At 38.3% G+C, this 25,427-nt stretch overlaps 1 protein-coding gene across 3 annotated transcripts in view; it reads right to left on the bottom strand.

Annotated features, from left to right (window-relative positions):
• The window catches only part of LOC131533640 (cadherin-7), a 156,035-nt gene that overhangs the window by 21,495 nt on the left and 109,113 nt on the right, over nucleotides 1-25,427 (bottom strand). For all 3 annotated transcript variants that reach the window (XM_058765999.1, XM_058766002.1, XM_058766001.1), the window contains 2 exons: nucleotides 4,214-4,331; nucleotides 1,605-1,856 (listed from right to left, as the gene is read on the bottom strand). In XM_058765999.1, the coding sequence (XP_058621982.1) occupies nucleotides 1,605-1,856; nucleotides 4,214-4,331 (370 nt within the window). The remainder of the gene's footprint in view (nucleotides 1-1,604; nucleotides 1,857-4,213; nucleotides 4,332-25,427) is intronic.

Here is a 25,427-nt window from a genome sequence, read left to right as displayed (position 1 = left end):
TTTAAATTTCATTGTGGGAGAAGCAAAAATGGCAGTGTATATAAGCAGGAGGAATAAAATTGAAGGGTCAGAAGGATGTGAAGTTGTATCTATTTTTAAAAATCGGATAAAAGCAAGAGTGTGGGTTGATTTTAAATTGTATAAGATGATGAAAGACTTAATGTTCTTTTCAGTTCAGTGGTGTTACAATGATGCAATTTGCTCTGTTGTAGATTAATTTTTATTTTTTTCTTGTTTGTTACAATTATTGAGTTTAATGTCAATTTTGTTTGGTTTATTATTGTATTAGACTTGTTTTGAGAAATGTAAAAGTTTTTTTATTTTAAAGTTTAAAAATGTTTGGTTAAAATTCTAATTCTCTCTCTCTCTCTCTCTATATATATATATATATATGTGTGTGTGTGTGTGTCAGGGCCGGCACCAGGAGACCTCAGTCGGGGGCATTTAAATTCTAGGGGGCACAAATCACGTTGAGTGGGGGGATTATCTGTGATCACGTGCAGTTGCTTGCGAAAGTGTGCCTTTCTTATTCGCGCTATTTTTTCTGATTTCACTTGCACTTTCACTTGCACACAAATCATTTTCAGCAAGGAGGGGAGAGGATGGAAAGGGATGCATACCCAACCCCAGACCCCAGTTATATTATTAGCATTAATATAACATGAAAAGAGTTTGTAAACCTATTAAAGCACGGGATTAAATACAGTTAGTAAGCCTGGTAAATTGTGAATTAGCTGTCATCATCACAGTTCGTGCAGCCAGCTGTGCTGGAGAAACTGTGATGACCGTAACCTGCGTCTGCTCGCGAATCACTCTTGCTGTAGCCTATTTTGATAGGCTATACTGCTTCAAGTCAGATGCTGATTAATCTGATCAAATCGAACACAATTGTAAGCGCTCTGCAGACGGTGCGCCCGTGCTCCTCCAATTAATTATCCATTAACGGTTTAAATAAATATGTTTGTAAAGAAAACTGAGGGGGCACAAATTCTTTCTGAGGGTGCAATTCCCCCTTTTGCGCCGGGCCTGGTGTGTGTGTGTGTGTGTGTGTGTGTTTTATGTATATTGGACATTTCTACAGCCAGTTGTATTAATTCAGGACAACTGATCATGTTTTCATTAACACTTTTTGACAACTAATGTGGTGAATGGCATATTCCAGGGCCTAGTTTAATGGCGGATCCCCTCTCTGACCACAACAGTGGACAAAGGTTTGCTACATTTTGATTTTGATCATGGTGGACTAGCATAAGCAGACTGTCCAACGCTATAGATAAAGATGCTAGGATACTGGCCAGACATCTCTTAGAGGGCAAGAAGAAGAATTCTGGTACGAAGCCAAGGAAGGACAGAACTTCACATTGGTCAAAATGCAGTTTCTGCCCTTCTCCCATCTAGAGGCTAATTCCTAAGGTTTTGGCCTGTGACCGCCATTAAAATTCCTTAGGACCTCCAGGATGCAGTAGCAGTGGATGAAACAAAAAGAGATCACAAAGATCAACTCAATAGCAGTAAATAGATGTATCATGTTTTGGACAACTGTCCTCACTTTTCTTGTATAATCAGTTTCTACACTGCTTGATGTTGTGCCATCACAGTCTTACCCAGAAGAGTGATGATGCAGCCCAGTATAGCGAGCAGAACTCCAGTGCTGAGACCCGCAGGAATAGAGAAAGCCATGGCGCCACACACCCGAGGAACGTTGTTCACACCACAGTCACACACTCGCACAGAAAGAGTGTTAGTGCTGCTCAAGGCCGGACTGCCACTGTCCACAATCAACACTGGTAACAGATACAGCGACTGCTCCTGCCGGCGGAAACCAGCACGCTTCGTCAGCACTGATGCAGTGTTATCTGAGGTGAGAGGAAAGGCCAAACGTCAAGGTTTAGAATGTGCACAGTGAAACTAGCTGTTAGAATGCATTCAAATGTCAAGAGGGTCAGATTAGATCAAAACTGGTCAACTGACACCAAACCCAGGATTGAGAGTTAAATAAATTCCTGAATGAAGGGATGGACAGATTGATAGACACATAAGAGATTAAAGATGGAAAAATCTATACAGATGCCAAAAGCACCTTTTAGCACCGTTTATCTGCAAATTTACATTCAATGGACTGAATATCTTTAATATCCTGGCCATATTTTTCCATATAATAATAATTAAAAAATAAATAAATAAAAAGATTGAGGACTGGGGCTGTTGAGATCCAAAATGCCCATAAAAATATAAAAAAACATCCATACATGTTACATGAATCTTTTCGATTAATAGGTAGATGCTGTTTTAAAAACAGGTCGGATTGATTTGTCTATGGATTTGCTCAATTATAGAATATTTGATTCACTGAATAATAACTTCGGTTTTGCTCTGTTTGTCCACATTCCATGGAAAAGATTGTAATTCCACAGAAACAGAGGTGGGTAGTAACGAGTTACATTTACTTCGTTACATTTACTTGAGTAAATTTTTTGGGTAACTTTTAGAGTATATTTAAAGATGGGTACTTTTACTCAAGTACATTTTTAGTGAAAAAATGGTACATTTACTTCGTTACTGTAGGGGACGCTCCTCTCGTTACTTTATCTTGCAATAGAAGTTAAAAATGCTTTAATTTATTCCAAATGCGCCATTTACGTTTCTGTGGGCAATGAGCGATGCCCATTCGCGAATGATTCATTCTTTTGAGCCAATTTTGTTCAAAGGCTTGATCAAACCAGTGAATTGGTTTGTAAATCAGTTTGAATAATTCGTTCAGTTCCCTGAAGCACGCGCTGAGTCGTCTGAAGCGGTTCTCACTCAGAGTTGTAACAGAAAGTTTAAGAACATCAAGAGCGTTGAAGACGTGGCTTTGGATCTACAGTCAATTGAAAGCAAATCTGCAAAGGCTATTGTTTGTTAGCTATGAAGATCTTTATTAGATGAACACTGCGTGTGCTGTCTACGGTTCCACAGGTATAGATAGGCTAAATTCGATTACAGTACATGATACCATTATGACATTACCAGTTTGTTGTACATGTAGGCCTACCTTATACATTAAATACAATGTATAATTTATACATTAAATAAGCTGTCACAGAGTATTAAATGTACACCCGTCAAACCCGCGTTAGCTCTGTGCTGTGGCGCCGCGACCTGTTCCGGGAGGAATGACTTTGCCTAGACACAATTAATATTGATATTTTCACAATATTTATGCTTGCAGAAATATAGGCTACATTTGTTTACATTTTGCAGAACAGACGGAAGAAGATCCGTCAATGTGCATTTGTTTTTTAATTAGTCTGATTCACAAGAGAATCAGAACGCTGGATCCTGACTGACAGAGGAGGAGTTGGGGATGGAGGAGGGTAATTAGTTATTGAGCAATGCGAAAACTGCTGATAGTACTGATGGACCTTATATATGGATGCTTAGATAGGTGTCGTATTCCCATAGGTACACTCTCAGAAATAAAGGTAAAAAAGCTGGCACTGGGGCGATACCTTTTCAAAAGGTACATGTTTGTACCTAAAGGGTCCATTTTGGTACCTTAAAGGTACATATTAATACTTAAAGTGTACATATTTGAACCTAGTAGGTACAAAAGTAAACCTTTTGAAAAGGTTTTGTACCTTTATTTCTGAGAGTGTAGATGGGGATCAGCTGATGCGAATTATATTAGTAGGTATGAATCTGCAGGGCTGCAATAGGAGATTTAGCTTTACTTGACAATTGACCTCAGTTCTTGAATTAACCAATATCCTAAAGTTTCGTTCATTATCTTACTGCAGATTTCAGTACACCTATATATATATATATATATATATATATATATATATATATATATATATATAAATCAGAACTATAAAACCTAAAATGGAAATTTAGGATAGATGAAAACTATAACATTTAGAATGGACATTTGGTTCCTATTTAAACTGTTCATAAGCAAAGTTTGAATTAAAATACAGTTGATATAAAGCTGTAGTAAAGATGAATAGCTTATTTTTTGCACCAGCAAACAGAATTGCAAAGGAAAAAAGAAAAGAAAAAAAAAAACACCCTCAAACAAACAGCCCATCTGCTCAAACTAACCAGACTGCAATTCTGTTTGGTATTGCTGTAGCAGCCATGAAAATGTCAGCAATTGAAACATTGCATGTTTTGCTCACAAATGCATTATACAAACAGTACTTGTAATTATCTCATGGTTTGCAGAGTTTACCTTTATTATCTCTGAGGGTGAAGTTGTTATTATTGGCAGCAGAGAAAGCGAGAGAGAAATAGAAACGATGACCGCTGAGAGGCTCGTCTTTATCCACAGCACTGATCGTCTGAATGACCTGTCACCAGCCCAAGAAGACAAAAAGAGCTTGTAAAAACACATAGCTGACACTTGTCTTTCAAGGTTGAGTGTTTAAATTACCAATGTTAGCTAATAGAATGTTTTCAGAGAAAATAATTAATAATTTACAGTACACTGTGCCATATCACAGAATTAAATATCATTTTCAGGAGGTCAGTTTGGGGGTTTTAGGTTTTGTGGCATCAATTATCATTCAAACTCAAAGTAAGTGGTTATTTGGCAGAACATTTATGGCTGATCTCAGAAGGAGAGTCTTTTTAAGCAGATTTAAATCTTTATGTCTGAGGCAAGAATCAATACTGTGTAATTAACTTATGAGGACATTGTTCTCCCACAAATAGGATACACGATTCAGCCAGCTTCTGAATGGCAGGAAAGACTCAGTCTGCCAAAAATAAATAAACAGTTAAATGAATAAATACACACATGAACAGGGGTAGCTGAAAGGCTAACTAAATCTGACATTAATGTACAAACAGTTTTAAAAGCTTCAGTTGAATAGAAAAACATGAACTCGTAACACTGTGTCCTAACCAGCGAATAGCAATTTGTCAGTCCATACCAAACACGACACTGCTATGCGACGCTACAAAATCAATCAAATATCACAGGCAATCAGAAGCGCATGTGAACTGCACTCCCAACCAAACGAAAGTTTATTATCTAGTTCATAAATATGAAACATTTTTAACATTATTGAAAGTACATACTGAGTGAGTGACACCATCTTTGTTATGGAATACACTTTTTGGTTCACACTGAGTTCACAGTTTTAATGTACATGTTTTATTTAATTTATTTTCAAAATCTGAGGTTAACTATACTAGTTGATTTCAGTTTGGCTATAAAGGTCATGCAAAATGATATTCAAACTCCCATTAGACACTTTTAACATTGAATAAAAACCCATAATGCACTACCAGGGTCATTCTAAATTAATTTCCGTGTCTCGCCAGAAGATGGCGCCCACTGCTGAATTATCCATCCATTTTCCAAATCACTTGTCCAATGTGGAGACAGTATAATTTCATACAGGCATACATTTCTTTTCAACTGATTATTAAATAGTTTATTCACGTTTATAAATGCTAGTTACATAGTTCAAGATAAATCTTTCCATTACTACTGGAATTGCCAGTTTGCTATTTTTTCTAATGATTTTTAAACAGCAAGTACAAACTATGCTACAGAGGGAGCCCTTTCTGCTCACTCAGTGCCCGAATTCACATTCACTCCTTCAACTGAACTATATTAGTGGACTAATAAAGGGAACAGCATTCGATTAACAAGGAAAAGAAACCTTTTATTGTGTGTCTCTGTGTCACATTAGGACACAGTGTAAATCTTTAATAACTGGGTACATAAGCTAAGGCTGAGTGAAACTCTCCACAAATAGGGTATACGTTGGTGTTCCTTTATTTATGGCATTAAAGGAACCCAATAAAGGCATTTTTTCCATGCATAAAAGTTATTTTAAGCCTAGAGTCAAAGTGTCTATGAGAACATGTTCCTTTAGATGATCAAGCATGCATGTAGGTATGTGCGCGCACATTATGTTTATCAGTGATAAACATTTTGTAATATTACATAAATTAGTAATTAAAAAATTACCAAGCCCATATAAAGCCTCTCTTTCTTGTTATAAATATATTATTTACTGAGAGATGTTGAGTGTTGATGGCCTGGCTCTCGTCCGCTCTGTGAAAGGAGCTGGAAACACTTAGCATAACAGAACTGTCCTAACGAGACACCCTTATAATGAACAGTTTTAACAGTTTGATTGATGCTGTAGTATTGTGAAATAATGTATTTTTATTTTCAGGGTGTCGAATCAAGAGCAATACAATTTTCCTTGATCTCTAATGAAAAAGAGCTTGATGTAAAGTGAACACTGGATGAGACTAACCACAAGCTCCAAAGTGATGATGGTTTTGGGTTCCTCTGAGCTTTACTTAGGAGACAGGAAAGGGCATCTGCTTTCATGTTCTTAGTCCACTGAGAAATGGTTAACTCAAATTGTATTAAGAAAATATTGCTCCTCCTCCTTAAATCGCTAAAAGTTTCAGGTGGCCCCCGGAGACCAGGACAGACTTGCTCTTGGATTTGAGGGATATCAGTGAAGTAGTCAGGGTGCTGGAGTTATGAATAAATCTACAGGAAAAGTTGGCAAAGCCAATGAAGCATTGGAGCATTGATGATTGTTAGAGTGGGCCACGATTTCTACCTTCCCCTCATCCATCTGGATACCTTGTGAGCTGGTATCCTAGGAACTGAATGGAGGTCTGATAGAATGAGCACTTCTCCACCTTGAGTTACAGATGGTATTCTATCAGCTTGGCCAAAACAAGTGCAATGTGGTGACAATGTCCAGTCTGGTTCCAGGAGTACAAAACAATGGTCGCATTCCTGGAACTCCTCATTCATGAACTCATGGAATATGGAAAGGTCGTTGAGTCATGCTGTACACGCAGTTGTACACACAAGGAAGGTCACGCTTGGTGAACATAGTGGCTACACACACCAGTTCCAAGGCAGCCAGGAAGAGGGGAAGAGTGTAACGATATTTGACTGTTATTTTGTTGAGGTACCAGTAATCAATGCAGAGCCACAATTCTTTGTCCTTCTGCTTCTAGTTTTAAGAAACTGCGGATGAGGATGAATGTAGCCCTGTTGGAGTGCTTCTTTCACATACTTCTCCATGGCCTTCTGTTCTGGCAGGGAGAGTGGGTAAACTTTTCCTCGGTGCACTGGCTCACCGGGCAGGAGGTTTGTGCAGTCCCATGGCCTGTGTGGAGGTAACTGAGAGCCTCCTTTGGGGCAGAAAATGTCCTGAGAGTGGGAGTATCTACAGACTGTTGATCGACTGGACTTTCGATGGAGGTGGAATTCACTACCAACAGCTGAGATTCAGATGATTTGTAGGGAAACAGTCAGGGAAACTCTGGGATTCCCATTTCAGGACATCTCCAGAGGACATGGAAATCACTGGTGAATGTTGCACAAGTTGAGTGCCCTACAATGATGTCAGCAGTGTGCTTCTCCAGAACCAGGAGGATGAGGTTTTTGCCATATGGGCAGTCCACTGGCAGCTTTATAGCACTCACAAATTGTCAGATGGTAAATCCATCCAGGGTAATGCTAAAGGTATACTAATGTTAGTCTAATCTATTAACTATGTACTGTACATCATAAACCTGTCTTTTAGGCAAGTACTAGATATGGATATCATGTAAAATACTACTGAATTAGCATTTAACTTGGTCATAATTTAATAAAAACATTGTAAATTACTAATTATAACACTTTCATTTCCACAGTTATTCAGACAGCAAATAATAATAATAATAAAAATCTATATATATATTTATTGTGGTCAGCCTAAGGCACACCTGTGCAATAATCATGCTGTCTAATCAGCATCTTGATATGCCACACATGTAAGGTGAATGGAGTATCTCGGTAAAGGAGAAATGCTCACTAACACAGATTTAGACAAATTTGTGAACAATATTTGAGAGAAATAGGCCTTTTGCGTACATAGAAAAAGTCTTAGATCTTTGAGTTCAGCTCATGAAAAATTAGGACAAAAACAAAAGTGTTGTGTTTATAATTTTGTTCAGTGTATTTTGTATTTAATATATATATATATATATATATATATATATATATATATATATATATATATATTAGAATTAACATTACAAATAACTGAATAATTGTTAATGAAGAATTACAATAGTTATAAATAAAATATTTGGAGTTTAAATATTATAATGCAATCATGATTTCAAAGAGTGTGGTGAATTCAGGTTGATTGGGACACTTTTTCCAAATAGTTTCAATGACAAAAAGTTTCCCAATCATTTGATTTTGTAAACTATCCGATCCACACAATGATAGTTATATAGTTATTATATCTCAAACTGACTGTCATAGTGCAAAATTGCTACAAATGTAACATCAATGCAAGGACAAAATATATTCAACTTAAACTGGATACTGTTACGTCCTCTGTCGTGTGTGTCATGTGTTCCCGCCTCTTGTGTCCATATTTGGTCATGTTCCTGTCCTTGTTAAGTGTGATTATTAGTTAAGTCTTGTCCAGCTGTGTTTCGTCTAATTATCAGTAATTGTCATGTGTATTTAGTTCCTGCCTGTTTAGTTAGATTTCGTCTGGTCTACTCGTTATTCCCCGGTGTTCCTGTCTGTGTCAACCTTGCCTTGTCTTGCCCTGTCCTGATGTTCTCATTAAAGACTATTGTTTTGAAGTTTATCCTCGTCTGCGTGTTCCTCGTTCCTCCCTGCTGTGTGCACCGTGACAGATACGGAGGAGTTGTAAAATAAGCAGGTTAAACTCACAGCACATGCGGCATTTGCTGACTGTGAATAGAGCCGCTCTGAGATGTCAATCATCAGCTGTGCGCGTGAACACTGTGCTTTGTGTGGAATCATCCTTTGCCAAATGATAAGTACACCATTATATCGTGATTTTATTTTCTGTTGGATTAATGTTCATTACAAAACGGTGGGGGGACAGATTGTATTATGATGGTTCATTATGTAAAAAAGACATTTGATATAGAATGCAATAAATCAGGAAAATTAATCAGTTTAAAAAGGCTATTATTCACCTCCTGCAGGGCTGTCGCTAGTGGGGTGAAAGGTGGTGACGATTATAGGGGCCCATGGCTGAGGGGGGCCCCCAGCGATCTCAATCGACTGGCTGAGGCCAGACTAAAAAGATGCTCAGGACAGTTGACGGGCCACTGCTGCGCGTCGTCATGAAAGCTTATCATTTGCATGTGTTTTTAAGCCTTGCTGCATTAAACATTCAAAAGAGTTTAAAGCATTTAAAGACGTGGAAAACCTCAACTGAGTACTCGCGTGCCGTGTTCGGAGAGCCACGTCTCACAGACAGCAAGACCAAACCAAGCTCTCCTTCGCATCCTCCTGCACCTGAACGAACACATACAAACCGTAGTTTAAACATGCAAACAGAAAAAGATGTGAAAGAGCCCAATTCAGCACCCGCGCGCGGGGTTCTGCGCACACAGAGAGACGCGTCTCAAAGCACTTGAACACCGAATTTGCCTCTTCTTGATCTTGTACTGACAAATACATACAAAATTATGTCAAAATACCCGTCTTGGAGAGTATACTCGAAAAAAACTGTCGGTTATGTCTTAAGTGAAAGTAAACAGTTGCAAAATAAATTGTCTCTTAAAGTGACCGCACCTAATTTACTAGCTGCTGTTAGTGTCCTTAATGTTAATCCAAGAAAATAAAAGAAAGAAAATCACTCACTGAAAAAAATTATTTAAAATTATTCAGACACTTTGACCTAACCATGTTTTGCTTAAGTGTTTTCTTTAATTGCTAATGCAACCTTTTTACACCACATACTGAACAAAAGCATTGCTTGGTAATTGGTCAACAAAGTAATAGTTGTGTAAATATTGTCATACTAACAGCTGTCTGAATTTGAATTTTTGGTTGATTGTAATCCATTACATATCTTTCTATCAAAGTTATCTGACATTATCAAGATTAATTTGTTCTGACACAGTTTAACTCTGAGTTCTTGTCATATTTTATTACCATTTTCTAAACTATAGCAAATAAACTGTGATTATTCGGTTTCTGTACCTGGACACCTACAAAATTGAAAAAACTTAAACATTGTGTAAATAGCACGAATAAATAAATAGAACAAACATTCAAATTAAACAATTTCAAACAGGCCCCACTGGTACAACCTGCACCGGGGCCCCTCAAACCCCAGCTACGGCCCTGACCTCCTGTATGTGCTTTTTTACAGCTACACCGCTACTTGCTGGAAAAAGTAGTTAGCTACTGGAAAAGCTACACTGTTTTAAAAGTAGCTAAGCTACTTTCACACTACTGAAAAATGTAGTTACGTTAGTAGCATCGCTGATTGTAGCTAGCTACTCCCCAACACTGGAATTTGGCCAGAACACCAGGGTTACACTTCTACTATTTTACGAGAAGTGCCATGGGATTTTTAATGACCACAGAGAGTAAGGACCGCGGTAAAGACCTTGTTGTTGGTGATTTTAATATCCATGTTGATAATGAAAAATATGCATTGGGATCAGCATTTATAGTGATATATGTCGGGTACCTGCTATGATAGCAGCAACTGTCACAAATATTTACAGAACAAGCCTCATCTATTTCTGTTTTATCATGTGAAAGAAAGTCTAAGGCTTTCTCAAGCCGTATGACTGATCTGCGGCCTATTATGCATCAAACTAAGATTGCTATAGAGACAAAATGTAATTCCATCAAGTTAGCATTTTTAAACATTCGCTCACTAAAAAAAAAAATTATTTCTGATCAATGATTTAATAACCACAAACAACCTGGATTTTATGTTTCTAAATGAAACATGGCTAGAAGACAACAGTGCAACAGTCCTCAATGAAACAGCCCCTCTTAACTTTAATTTTACAAGTGTCTGCAGGACTGTCGGGAGAGGTGGAGGTGTAGCTTCTCTATTTAGGTATTGTGCTGAAAGGTGCTCCACGCATTCTGTTTATCATAATTTACAGGCCTCCAAAATACTCTCCAGCCTTTGTTGAACAGTTCACAGAACTGTTATCAATGATTTCCTCAGAGTTTGACTGGTTTACTATTGCAGGGGATTTTAATATTCACATAGATAATGCAGAAATCAAAACTACAAAATAAATTAGAACTGTTTTAAACACTTTTGACCTGATTCAGAATGTGCATGGACCCACACACAATCGTGGACACACTCTAGATTTTCTCATCAGTAGAGATCTAAACATTTCATCCATTGTTATTAAGGATGTAGCACTATCTGATCACTTCTTTATTTTCTTTGATATAATGATCTCTGCTACCACTGAATCTAGATCTACACTACAGAACTACAGAACACTAGTGCGCTATTTATGGAGGCTATATCTTCAACACCAAGCATTTCTGCAGACTCAGTTGATCTTCTCCTTGATTCCTTTAACTCAAAAGTTAAGAATGTTATTGATGATATTGCACCTGAAAAAGTCAGTAATAAGACTGGTAGACAGAAATCACCTTGGAGAAAATCAAAAGTAGTTCAGAGTATGAAAAGACAACCTGACTTTGTTGCAGCCTTTCATCTGGCCAGAGGAGAACGGCACACATTTTCGACACACTATTTCCCTGTTTAATACTGTAAAGCTGCTTTGACACAATCTGCATTGTAAAAAGGACTATATAAATAATGGTGACAACCTGACTCATCCGAAGAATGGTGCTTTTCACAGTATAGTGTCCCCATCACTATACTGGGGCATTAGGACCCACACAGACCACAGGGTGAGTACCCCCTGCTGGTCTCACTAACACCTCTTCCAGCAGCAATCTAGTTTTCCCAGGAGTCTCCCATCCAGGTACTAACCAGGTACAACCATGCTTAGCTACAGTGGGTAACCAGTCTTGGGCTGTAGGGTGATATGGCAGTGTGATTATGACTGACTACAGTCTAGCTTGAGTTTAAGTACTTAAAAAAAAAATACTCCTGTAATAATAAGTGAAGCTGTCTATCCACTGTCTGATGTATTAATATCTTACATCGTACGTACACCTTCACTTTGTCGTTTATGAGAGAAGTCGCGAGAGTGCAGAATACAGTCAGTGAGTACACACTGAACACACACTGAACTCTGACATTTCGGCAATGATTCATTGGAACTCCTCTGATTGGCCACTGCATTGATAAACTCAATGGAATCATGTGTGATTGGTTATAATGTGCAGCGATGTAAAAAGAAATATGATGTAACATAGCAGATATAAATTTAATATCGCAATAGACACTTAATTGCATTTTCATTTTATTCAGGACAGCCGTAATTAATTTAGTTTAATTGTGCAGGAGGATTTTTGTCCCAAGCCACCATTAATTTCCGACCCCTGGCCAGGGTAAGGCTAAGCCGTGCCCAGCCTTACACACATTCCACAATCACTGTCAGAATTACAAAAGCGGGCAAACAATCAAAGTCTGGTAAATTATGGTAGAGATATCAAACACAATAAAGCTAGAGTCCACTATGATGCAGCTTAAAGCCTACTGACATGGCAAGATGCTCAGCTTTTTTTTTTTTTTGTATTATTTTCTTTTATTTTAATTCAAGTTCACAGCACAAACCTGGCATGCATTGTTCAAATAATTATCAGATATGGAGCAGAATTCATAGTTCTTCCAAAAAGCTCTAATGTTGTTTGATCTGTTCGTAGTGGCATGATGCACATGACCTTAAAATCTCACAACATACAATACAAATTAATTAAATTGTGGACAGTCAGCAAAGATTTCAACAGCATGGCTAGTTATTCAGTTCTTCATATTACCTGTCATTCTGAAACATATTATGATATCAAGAAGTGATATTTTCAATATTCCACAGAATAAATGCTTCCTCGTGAGTATGATTTAGTGTACAGCCTGGTATATACTAAGTTCAGTGACAATAGAGATGAAAACACAATTGGCTAGTTTACTGTAACTGCAAGATTAATATGCAAGTTTGTCAGCAGCTTCAGTTCAATTAGCAAATTAAAAATAGTTAGCATTATGCAGGAGTTGTCACATTAAACAGACACCGTGAAAGACTAAGCATCCTGTTTTCATTTACAGTGATTAATAACTACAAAGATGCAAATGGTGAAAGGCTGCCAAACAGCACAAAGCTCTCTTTCTTGAGAAACAAGCACACACACTCAAAAGACAGACGTACGGACAGCCTTTGTATAATTAAAGCCTTACTGTGCCTTAATATGCGCTGAAATGCTGACGTTTTCTTCTTGTGTGTCAGCAGAAAGGACGTATGAAAGGGCCACTGTCAAATATAGAGTTCTGACAGAAATGAAATTCTCCTGAACTGACAGAGACAATCAGACTCATTAATGCAAAATGCATGCAGCTCTCTTGCAGCAAGCAAAGTCTTAATTTCCATCCATTTTATCACATTTAGCATAGAGAGAACACTTTTTTTTCATGACAGACTGAGAGAGGAGATAACAGGTGTAACTCAAATAAATGAGTACTTTCTATAATTATAGGTGGGGTAATGGGTTAGAGTCACAACAAACCCAGAGATGAAGTTTTAGACCTATTATACTGTACTAACACATACTGTATAAGTTGGAATTTTTTAGGATTTAAAGTTGTCACCATGGATGTGATACAATAGCTATAAATATGAAGCAACTAATGGAACTAGGAACTAATGGTGAGAGGCAGTTTTTGCAAAGATTATCTTATTTACTGAATGGAAACTTTTTAGGTGGCTTTTTTACTGCAGTGGAAGAAGATACTAATATAGCGGCTAAGATGTTGACAGACTGTTTACATGAAGCAGGTAGATTTCTAATTTAAAATAGATATATTTAAAGTCAAACAACCACAGTGGTGGGATGAAGATTGTTCATTTCAGAAATCTGTAAAATATAGTGTTTTAAATCAATTTAGAAGAACAGGTAATGTGGGGACTATGAACAATTATATTCTTGAGGAATGAAAATTTAAAAAAAATATGTAATAGAAAGAAAAAAACTGTATAATTGAAATGTTTTAGGTAATATACTACAGGAAAACATAAAAATAGCAGCTGTGGAAGAAAATTAAAAGTTATGGAAGGTCAAATAATATACAGTCTAACAATATAAGTGGCTAGAATATTTTATAAAGTTATTATCTGATTCAAAATTTAATATAGATGCTGACTTTGAAAACTTTGTCACAGATTGTGTAAATAATCATGAAGTTGCATTATTTAATGAAGATGAAATTTTAGATAGTAGTATTACTTATAATGAGATTTTTAAAGCTATTATGTCAATGAGTAATGGAAAGGTCCCTGGGCCAGACGGTATTATTATTGAGATGCTGAAAGCAGCATCACATATGTTATGTCCTATAATGCTCTCTTTATATAACACAATATTAGATACAGGGGACTTCCCAGAGATTTGGTGTGAGGCTGTGATTTGTCCGCTATACAAGAATGATGATAAAAATTATGTAGGAAATTACAGGGTGATCTCATTGCTTAATGTGTTTGGTAAATTTTTGACAAAGGTCTTCAACTGGAGATTAGTATCTTATGTAGAAGTAAATAATATGTTTTATGAAGAACAAGCAGAGTATAGGTCAGGTTATTCTACAATAGATAATATTTTTTATTTTACAGTCAGTGGATTGTATATTTATTGATTTTTCTAAAGCTTTTGACAGTGTTCAGCATAATCTTTTGTATCACACTCTCATTAAGAATGGCATTGGTGGAAACGTTTTTAGTGTATTGAAATCTATGTATTCTAAACTTAAATAATGTGTGAAAGGAACCAATAGTCTAAGAGTATTTTGGCTGCACCATTGGTGTAAGACAGGGCTGCATGGTGAGTCCACTTTTGTTTATTCTTTATAACAATGTTGAAGGAAAATTGTGAAAATTGTTCAAATTGAAAGTATCACAGAAGTGCAGACCTTGTTATATGCTGATGATATGGCTAATATAGCAGATACAATTGTAGGGTTACAGAAACAGATTGAACAGCTGGACAAATTTTGTAATATTTATGGTATAAAAGTGAATTTGAGTAAAACGAAAATTATGTTTTTTAGAAGAGGGGGCTCTCTAAATAAGGATGAAAAATGGTATTTTGTTGGTGAACAGATTGAAGTGGTTAATTGTTACAAATATCTGGGTATGTGGTTTACACCAAAATTGTCACGGTACATAAAATAGGCTGCAATCAATCATTTGGTTGCACCTATACTTTATTATGGATCTGAGATATGGGGGTTTGAACCAGTGGAGTGTATTGAAAATGTTCAGGTATCTTTTTTGTGAAAAAAACTCCTGTGTATCAGTACAAGTGTGAGCAATGTAGCTGTCTTGGGTGATTTGGGTAGATTTATATTGTCCGCTTCTTATATGAAAAGATGTATCATGTATTGGATAAAACTAGTGTAATCATCGTTATTCAAGAAAATGTTATAATATGCTTTTTCAATTAGATGAAGTAGGTAGAAAAACATGGGTTACTTGTATTAGAGTTCTGCTGTACTTTTATGGTTTTTCTAGAGCCTGGGAGGCTCAAAGTGTAGATTATATAAGAACATTTACAGCTATTCTTAACCAACGACTGAAAGACTGAAAGGCATGGTGCACATCAGTTTTGGAAAATAAGTTAAATATATATTCACAATGCAAGTCGTCTTTGATACAAGAGAACTACATTGCGTCTGTATATAACATGCAACTGGTACGATCATTGTTCCTTTTTAGATGTTCAAGTTATCATCTTGCTATAGAAACAGGCAGATGGAGTAATACATCAATGGCAGAGAGAATTTGTAGTTATTGTAAGTTAACAGCAAATATTTCTTTGATAGAAGATGAGAAGCATTTTTTGTATGATTGCTTCTTGTATGAGGATTTGTGCAAGAAATACTTTGGTGATCTTGTTCTTGTTGGTGATGTTTGTATTGATATGTCAAGTGTTTGTGTTTCGGGGTATGCATGGAGACTGGCATTGTATATATATCATGGAATGAAGAAAATATTATCTGCCATGTCATTATGATTTTGTGGAACTATGGGCCGAGAGGCCATGTATTCCTGGAATAAATTTGAAACTGAAACTTAAATATGAAGCAGCTAATAAGATGAAATTGTAAGAATTAATTTCTTTACAATCTCAAATATGTCAGGATAAGACACTGTGCCACATTCACGACAGCACTGCGGTCCAGCTCCAAAGAGTTTAAAAACACAATAGAAGCCCTGATGCCAGAAATGCTGGTACAGAAAAAATATATATACAAAAAGTTGAGGCAAATAGAGTTGCAGGTCCATAAAGCTATCCTTTTTTTTAGGATAAAAAAAAAAACACCAAATCACAAAATACTTATAATTTGCCATGAGAGTGTGCCAGGCAGGTTAAAGGAAGTTTAGAGTTTTTGTGCAAGCACATACCAAGACCACTTACAGTGTTGTGAAAACGTTTTTGCCCCCTTCCTTTTTTTTATTATTTTTTTCTTCTTTTAATTTTTTGCATATTTGTCACACTTGAATGATTCAGATCAAACAAATTTTAATATTACACGAAGATAACCCGAGTAAATACAAAATGCAGTTTTGAAATAATGATTTCATTTATTAACCTGCTGGGGTCTGAGGGTGTTTTGGGGCCCTGGGGAAGTTTTGACATGCCCTGACATTTGTTTTTTTCAGTATCTTAAAAAAAACAACAAAAAAAAAACATTAATGTCTAAAGTCTGATAACACTGTATTAAGCACAAACTGGGCTACAATAATATGTGAGCAGTATGAAAGTACATGTTTTTGTTTATGAGAAAACAATGTTTATGCGTGGTTAGTGAAAAACTAAATTTGTTAAGTCACTGAAATAAGGCCATGAAACACATACAGAACATTTGTTCACAAGACGTTTGGGAACTGGACGTGGTAGACTAGAGTTTTTGCTACAAAATGATGTGAAAATTATCCTGTTCACTCCTTCACAGAAAAAAAATATTGATTTAACATTTGTAAAACATGTTTTGTGATAGAATGCCCTTATTTGAGGGAGTGACAATGGCCATGCATATTTGGTGATTCACACCTGAGAGACAAAAGGCCTCCCGTAATGGGCCATCAATATGAATGTGACTGAGGCAGGTAAGAAAGAGTGTGAGGAGAATAAAATAATGTGGGGTTTTGATTATTATTTGTATTTTATTTGCAATTCAGTATAATAAAAATATACACAGTGAAGGTCAAGGACACATGATTGAACATACTTATCTGAAAACTGAGAACAGTAACACACCTTTGTGCCAAACATTCATTCATAGTGTTAACACTCACACTACTTTTATATCTTGTGGTTCTCTATGTTATAAAACATTAAACAAACATCCTGTCATTGTGAGACATTTAGACAATGAAATGACACATATTTCAAAATGTTTCACTTGATTTCATTCATGTAGTCACGAATTATAGGGGTAGTATGTAGCGGTAGTTGTGGCCTAATGGTTAGGAGTCGGGCTTGTAACCTGAAGGTTGCCGGCTTGATTCTCGCGCTGGCAGGAATTGAAGGTGGGGATTGTGAATGAACAGCACTCTCTCCACCTTCGATACCATGACTAAGGTGCCCTTGTGCAAGGCACCGAACCCCTAATTGCTCCCCGGTGTGTGTGCATTTGTTCACTACTCACTGCTGTGTGTGATGGGTTAAATGCAGAGCACTAATTTCGAGTATGGGTCACCATACTTGACAATACATCACTAACTTAACTTATAGTTTGATAAAAGTCTAACTAGTAAAATGTGCACAAGTTATGTCACAATAACACAATAAAAACAGATGCAAGTAATCTTAGGCTACTCATCAGAGTGATATCCTCCACTGGATCCAGCTGCGCGACGCATTGCATTGTGTTTTTCCTCTTCTGAGGTATATTCATGGTTATTCCTCTCAGCGCGTCATCTTCCAGAAACAAAAAGTAGCTGGAATGAACTCTTTACATTTGTTTACGGATGATGTGGGCGTTTACATGTGGGGATTGTGAATACATACATGTGTCTCATGTGAATGTGAATGTTTAGAATCTGAAAAGCACGATCGGTACGTGGGCGTGACTGCATTAGATATAATGAGTTGAGACGGGGAAAACTGGAGGCGAGAAAATTTGAGGCGAGTATTCGCGGAGATTCATGTTGTTTTATTTACGTGTCTGTGAAGAGAGGTGACAGAGACTGAGCCGGCAGAGAACGCACCCCATTTATTTTCTTTATTTTACAAAAGCACATTATTTTGTTGTTATTATGAATATACACAAAATAAAGTAGACCCTTTGCAGTTTCAAATGATACCTTATACTTACCTGTACGATCAAAACTGATGGAGTACTTTTAGTTCGTTTCACGGTCATAAAGAAAATACGAGACAGAACGTATCAGTGAGGGTTTCGACCCCAGGGGGTTAAGGGAAAAAAGCTGTCCAAACCTGCCTGGCACTACGTGAAAAAATAATTGCCCCTAAATCTAATAACTGGTTGTGCCACCCTTTGCAGCAACAAATGCAATCAAGCATTTGCAATAACTGGCAATGAGTCTTTCACATCACTGTGGAGGAATTTTGGCCCGCTCTTCTTTGCAGAATTGTTTTAATTCAGTCACATTGGAGGGTTTTCGAGCATGAATGGACTGTTTAAGGTTATGCCATAGCATCTCAATCGGATTTAAGTCTGGACTTTGATTTGGCCACTCCAAAACCTTAATTTTGTTTTTCTTGAGTAATTCAGTGGTGGACTTGCCGGGGTGTTTGGGATCATTGTCCTGCTGTATAACCCAAGTGCGCTTGAGCTTGAGGTCGCAAACTGACTGCCGGACATTCTCCTTCAGGATTTTCTGATAGAGTGCAGAATTCATGGTTCCATCAATTATGGCAAGTCATCCAGGTCCTGAAGCTGCAAAGCAGCCCCAGACCATCACACTACCACCACCATGTTTGACTGCTGGTATGATGTTTTTTTTTTTTTTTTTTAATGAAATGCTGTCTTGGTTTTAAGCCAGATGTAACAGGACACACCTTCCAAAAAGTTCAACTTTTGTCTCATTAGTCCACAGAATATTTGGCCAAAAGTCTTGGGGATGATTAAGATATTTTTTGGCAAATGTGAGACGAGCCTTTGTGTTCTGTTTGGTCAGCAGTGGCTTTTGCCTTGGAACTCTCCCATGGATGCCGTTTTTGCCCAGTCTCTTTCTTATTGTTAAATCATGAACACTTACCTTAATTGAGTCCAGTGAGGCCTGCAGTTCTTTAGATGTTGTTCTGGGTTCTTTTATGACCTCCTGGATGAGTTGTCGCTCTTGAAGTAATTTTGGTAGGCCGACCACTCATGGGAAGGTTCACCACAGTTACAAGTTTTCTCCATTTGTGGATAATGGCTCTGGCCGTGGTTAGCTGGAGTCCCAAAGCCTTAGAAATGGCATTATAACCCTTTCCAGACTGATATGTGTCAACTATTTTGTTCCTCATCTGTTCTTAAATTTCTTTAGTTCGCGGCATGATGTGTTGCTCTTTAAGCATGCTTCACTTTGTCAGACAGGTTCTATTTAAGTGATTTCTTGATTCAACAGGTCTGGCAGTAATCAGGCCTGGGTGTGGCTAGCGAAATTTAACTCAGCTTTCTAAAATAATGTTTAATCACATTTCTTTCATGATTTAACAGGAGGGGGCAATTTATTTTTCATGTAGGGCCAGGTAGGTTTGGACAACTTTTTTCCCTTAATAAATGAAATCATTATTTAAAAACTGCATTTTGTATTTACTTGCATTATCTTTGTGTAATATTAAAATCTGTGTGATGGTCTGAATGTTTTAAGTGTGACAAATGCAAAAAAATAAAAGATAAAAATAAAAAAACGGAATGGGGCAAAAACCTTTTCACGGCACTGTATGTGCTTTACTGTTATGTTCAACAAAAACACATACAAACGGAGCTTCGGGTGAATGCTAGTTTACTCAAGGAACTTCAGTGGCAACAGAACGGAATACGGTACAACTGCGAAGCATGCGCATCAGTATGAATTCACGACAGTATTACTACAATAGATAATAACAATGAAGAACTGGTTTGCAACCACAATATTTTGCCCCCTCCCACCAAGCTTAAGTATGAAACGTAACTTCAAAGTGGGCACTCTTCGAAGACAACTGGCATGCCAGCGGGATCCATTAGCTATCTCAAAAGTGACTGGCCCAAGCTGCCGTTTGACCTGGAGGGGCTCAGACAGGATAAAGCTCAATTTATTGTTCCGATATGGCCTACGGGCTCTTACCCAATCCTGTACTCTTATCTTTGTGGGCCAAACATGATGCTAGTCTTAAATGGAAAACCTTGGGCAAGGTGTACACGTATGGCATTTTTGAGCCTTTGATCAAATCTTTCCATGCTGCCATTAGTTTGAGGATGGTAGAAGGAAATGCGTATATGGGCTATGCCCCAGGCAGCCAGGTACGATGAAAACTCACTGGAAACGAACTGCGGCCCATTGTCAGTGGTAATGGATTACCCATCAGAAAAAGAGTTGCTCCAGGAAATCAACCATTGCGGAGGCTGTAACTTAGCCCATAGGCACAACCTTGGGCCACTTTGAGTGGAGGTCATACACCACAACTAGAAACCGCTGATGTTGAGGAACAGAGGCGAGCTCCCCACAAATGTCCTTCTGTGGATGCTCCCATGGCTTGGTGGGCCAGTCAGCAGGTTGCAAATGTGGCGGTGCTGGAGCACCTGTTTTACCACCAAGCAGACAAGGTGCACAGTCACGTACAAGAGCTTCTAGTTGTCTGTCAATCCCTGGCCACCAAATCAAATCTCAGCACCTCTGCTTCAATTTAACTATCTTCACGTGACCCTTGTGTGACATTGACAGCACCCACCCCCTAAGGGACAGGGGAATGACTGCTCGGTGCCCCCATGCAATGCATGACTCACCCCAACATGTCAGTTCTGCCCTGACTCGGGAGAAAAGTGTCAGGTCAGCACTCAACTGAGCTGGCCAGCCGTTCTGAATGTAGGTGCTGAGGGTAACGAAGAGTGGGTCTGCTGCAGATTCTCGCTTAAGTTCTTCAAGAGACACTTCAGCCTGTTAGGGCTCATAAACTAACTGCACAAGGTCACTCTCTATTTTTGACTCCGGCTGCTTGGCTGTACTAGTTGACTCCACAGCTGAACATGACAGGAAATCTGCAACCACGTTGTCTTTTCCAGAAGTGAACAGCAGCTGGCAGTTGTACTGATTCAACCTGTCAGCCCATCGGTGAAGCCTGAGGGGCTTGTGGCCCGTTCCAGCAGAGGACATGAGGGTAGTGAGAGCCTGGTGGTAAGTACATGTGCCAGCGCTTACATGCCATGATTTTCTGAAAGCAACTAGGTGCTGAACTTAGGCCAAAAGGAATCCTCTTAAAATGGAACAACCCCATGTGAGTCACAAATGCAGTCAGGTTTCTGCTGTCCTCGTGCAGGAGTATCTGCATGTAACCTTGATTAAGATCCAACTTTGTGAGCACTGAGGAGCCATAGAAGAGTGATGTGAGTTCCTCAATTGTCAGCAATGGGTATTTTTCTGGCACCACAGCCTTGTTAGGTCCCCGAAGGTCAACATCGAGACGTATGCCCCCAGTCCATTTTTGCACAATCACAAGATTTGAGACCCAAGGAGGAGCATCAATGGGCTCAATGAGGTCTGCAGCTAGCATGCCCTGTGGTTCAGTGGTGACCTTGTGAAAAAGCAAAGAGGCAGCCTAAACCACTGAATAGAGCGGGAAACTGTGTCTGCCATTGAGAGTCCACCTGAAGGATGGTTGCACCGCTGTTGTCATGCAGAGAAAAGTCAAGGCTAAGGAACAGGTCAAGACCCAGGATATTAGCGCCATGCTGAATAATGTGGAATGGAACCTCTGGTAGACGTTTTCACCAATATTGTACTGGCATATCATAACCATCATAACCATATATAACCGTTATAACCATAACCACAGAGCTTCAGAGGTGATGGTTGTAACTCAACATCAGAGAAAAACTTCTTGTAGGTGGCCATATTAACCCTCTGGGGTCTGAGGGTGTTTTGGGGCCCCGGAGAAGTTTTGACATGCCCAGACATTTGTGCTTTTTTCAGTTGCTTATAAACATTTTAATGGCTAATGTCTAAAAACACTGTATTCAGCACAAACTGGGCTACAATAATATGTGAGCAGCATGTACGTACATGATTGTGTTTTTGCGAAAACAACGTTTATGCGTGGTTAGATAAAAACTAAAATTTTTAAGTAACTGAAATAAGGCTATAAAACACATAAAGAACATTTGTTCACAAGACTTTTGAGAACTGGATCTTGTAGCCTAGAATATTTGCTTCAAAATGATCTGAAAATAATCTAACTCACTCATTCAGAGAAAACAATATATTGATTTAAATTTTCTAAGTCACTCTTTGAGTGGAAAGGCTCTATGCGAGAGGGCGTGGACTATCCTGGATAATGCTGTGACTCACACCTGAGAAGACAAAGGCCCGCATAATGAGCTCCATAATGATCCATTCAGTCAGGTGTGTGACTCAGAGGGAATTGCTACAAGAAAGAATGTGAGGAAAAAAGAAATGTGTATACATATAACTATCACATAAAATAACTTGAGATTCACTTGTGAGTGCAGTTAAACAGTTTATTAGGAACAAACAAACAAATAAACAACAGCAGAGTCAAGACATCGTGGGTGCAATATCCAAAATATCCAAAACAGTGGCAGGAAACTGGAACCCACGAAAACGGGAGACAGCAGAAACTGCATGAGAAAACACAAAACAGATGTGAGCAACACAATGAACGGACAAAGACAAAGCAAACATGGTGACAATACATACACTACCAGTCAAATTATTTAAACAGTAAGATTTGTAATGTTTTTTTTTCTTTTTAAGAAGTGTCTTCAGCTCACCAAGCCTGCATTTATTTGATCCAAAGTACAGGAAAAACAGTACATTATATTTATTATAATATATAGGCCTACATATTGTTACTATTCAAAATAAATAAAGCACCCACCCCCCCCACTCCCACACTAAAATTAATAAATAAATTAGTGAGCATGTTGATAGGCTTATCTGGAGCAACTATATTATTACATTAGCAATCACCAATATTGCCCACGTGATTTTATAACATAGTTGCATACATGCTTTGCATTTATTATCATACAATACAAAAACAACATTTTATAACTGAGAAACTAAATTATTATTGTTAAGCTTATTATAAACATGTTTGAGCAGGTATTTGCAAACCGAGTAGGCTACTTCACAGTAAAGATTGGTCTAAACTTTCTTAGACATTACTTTTATATCATTGTTTATAGAACATATAACTATCCTCACGTCGTGCAACATTTAAATGCAATGAAAGGTTGCCTATCATATTTCAAAATGTTGCACTCGATTTCACACATTTTATTCTGGAGTTATAGTTTGGGAAAAGTTCAACTAGTAAGTGCGTTCAACTTTGTCACAACAACACATTATCGAATGCCAATAAGAAACATTACTTACTCGGTATAAAGTATCTTCTCCGCCGCTGGCTCCAGCTGCGTTCACGTTCGGTTTGTGAGGTAAACAAAGCTTTTTCCTCTCAGCGCGTCTTCTGGGGGTAAATACAAGGCTTTTTCCTCTCAGCACGTTTCTGAGGTAAATACAAGGCTTATTCCTCACAGCGTGTTCTTCCAAAACTGAACGTGTTGCTGCTTTGTTTACGGTGGTGTGGGCGTTTACATGCCGCGTGGCTCGCGTGGAGATTTGTATTAACAATAGCGCGAGCAGCGCGTGGGCGTGACCTAATTAGAGATAATGAGACCAGACGGAAAAACTGGACCTGCCGTTGGTTTCATACGGATTACTTTATCACAGAATATTTGTTTTCGGTAAGACTTCATTTAACAGTAGACATGTCAAGCTTTCTATAGATATATTTCTCATGTCTCTGTGTGAAGTATTTGCTGAGTTACAGTTCATTTCAGTGACGTGTTTCAAAAAGCAGTTCGCGGAGACGGAGAAGACAGAGAGCGCACCCTGTTTGTTTTCTTTATTCTTCAAAAGCACAAAGTTTAGTTGTTATTATGAGTGTATACAAATAAAAGTAGACCCCTTACAGATTCGAATGGTGTATTGCTCTTATCTGTACGATCAAAAGATGGCAGAGTAATTCAAGCTCATTTTGGCCTTATCAGGAAAATCTGCCTCAAAACGCGGATACGCGTTTGTCGACCCCAGAGGGTTAAGCAATGACACTTTAACTCCAGTGTCAAAAAGCAGCAGAATGCAACAGAACTGTGAACTGGACTTTGATCTGCACCACCTTGCAAAGTGGTTGAGCTTACCACAATGTCTACACTTTTGGCTGATAGCTGGGCAGTCTGGGGACCTGTTGGCATGACGAATGGAGCCACAGTTGCCACATTTCCGTCTTTGTTGACTTGACTGAGGCCGTGTTTGTTGAATGATTGCACCTGGAGGCTGGAATTCCTCATCTATGACTGTATTTGCAGGTACAGAAGTGACATCAGTTTTAGCTGCATTAGTCTCTGCAATTATAGCTGCACACTCTGTAGCTTCTTCAATTTTGAGTGCCAGAGTGAGAGCCTTATCCAAAGTAAGTCTATCATCTTCCATAAGCAACCTCTCTCTGACCCACTGTTAATTTTTTCAATAAGTTGGTCTGTAATTAATTTGTAACAGAGAGCACCGAAATTGCATGGCTCAGCAAGGCTTTTTAAATCAGCGACAAACTGACTGGCTGACTCACCCGATCGCTGGCATCTTTGTCTGAAATTTAGGCATTTCAACAGCACGGTATGAGTCTTTTGAAAATGTCCTTTTAGTAGAGCAACAGCGTCAGAGTATGTATTTTCAGCACTGAGCATCTGAAAGATCCATAATCCCTCAGTGCTGAGACAATGGAGGAGAAGTGTGCCCTTTCTCCCGTCCGGGGCATCATCCAAGCCCTCAGCTACAAGGTACGTCTGAAACAACACATACTAGCACGCCCACGGCACGACAGGTTCACCAGCGTGGGGCAGAAATGGCTCAGGGGGAGGTAGAGATAAAGCAATCCTTGTCTGCAAATGTTATGTTCAACAAAATCACATACAAACGGAGCTTCGGGTGAATGCTAGTTTACTCAAAGAACTTCAGCAGCAACAGAACGGAATACGGTACAACTGTGAAGCATGCGCATCAGCGCAGAAGTGGCTTGGTAGCCCTTTGCCTGAAGACGTCTGAGCGTGGTGACTCTTGATGCACTGACTCCAGCTTCAGTCCACTGCTTGTGAAGCTCTCATAAGTGTTTGAATCAGCTTTGTTTGACAGTATTCTCAAGCTTGCAGTCATCCCTGTTGCTTGTGCACCTTTTCCTACCCAAATTCTTCCTTCCAGTCAACTTTACATTTAATATGCTTTGATACAGCACTCTG

Source organism: Onychostoma macrolepis, chromosome 24 (genome assembly GCF_012432095.1).
Source record: "Onychostoma macrolepis isolate SWU-2019 chromosome 24, ASM1243209v1, whole genome shotgun sequence".
Classification (NCBI taxonomy): domain Eukaryota; kingdom Metazoa; phylum Chordata; class Actinopteri; order Cypriniformes; family Cyprinidae; genus Onychostoma; species Onychostoma macrolepis.
This window is presented reverse-complemented; position numbering and strand designations above follow the sequence as displayed.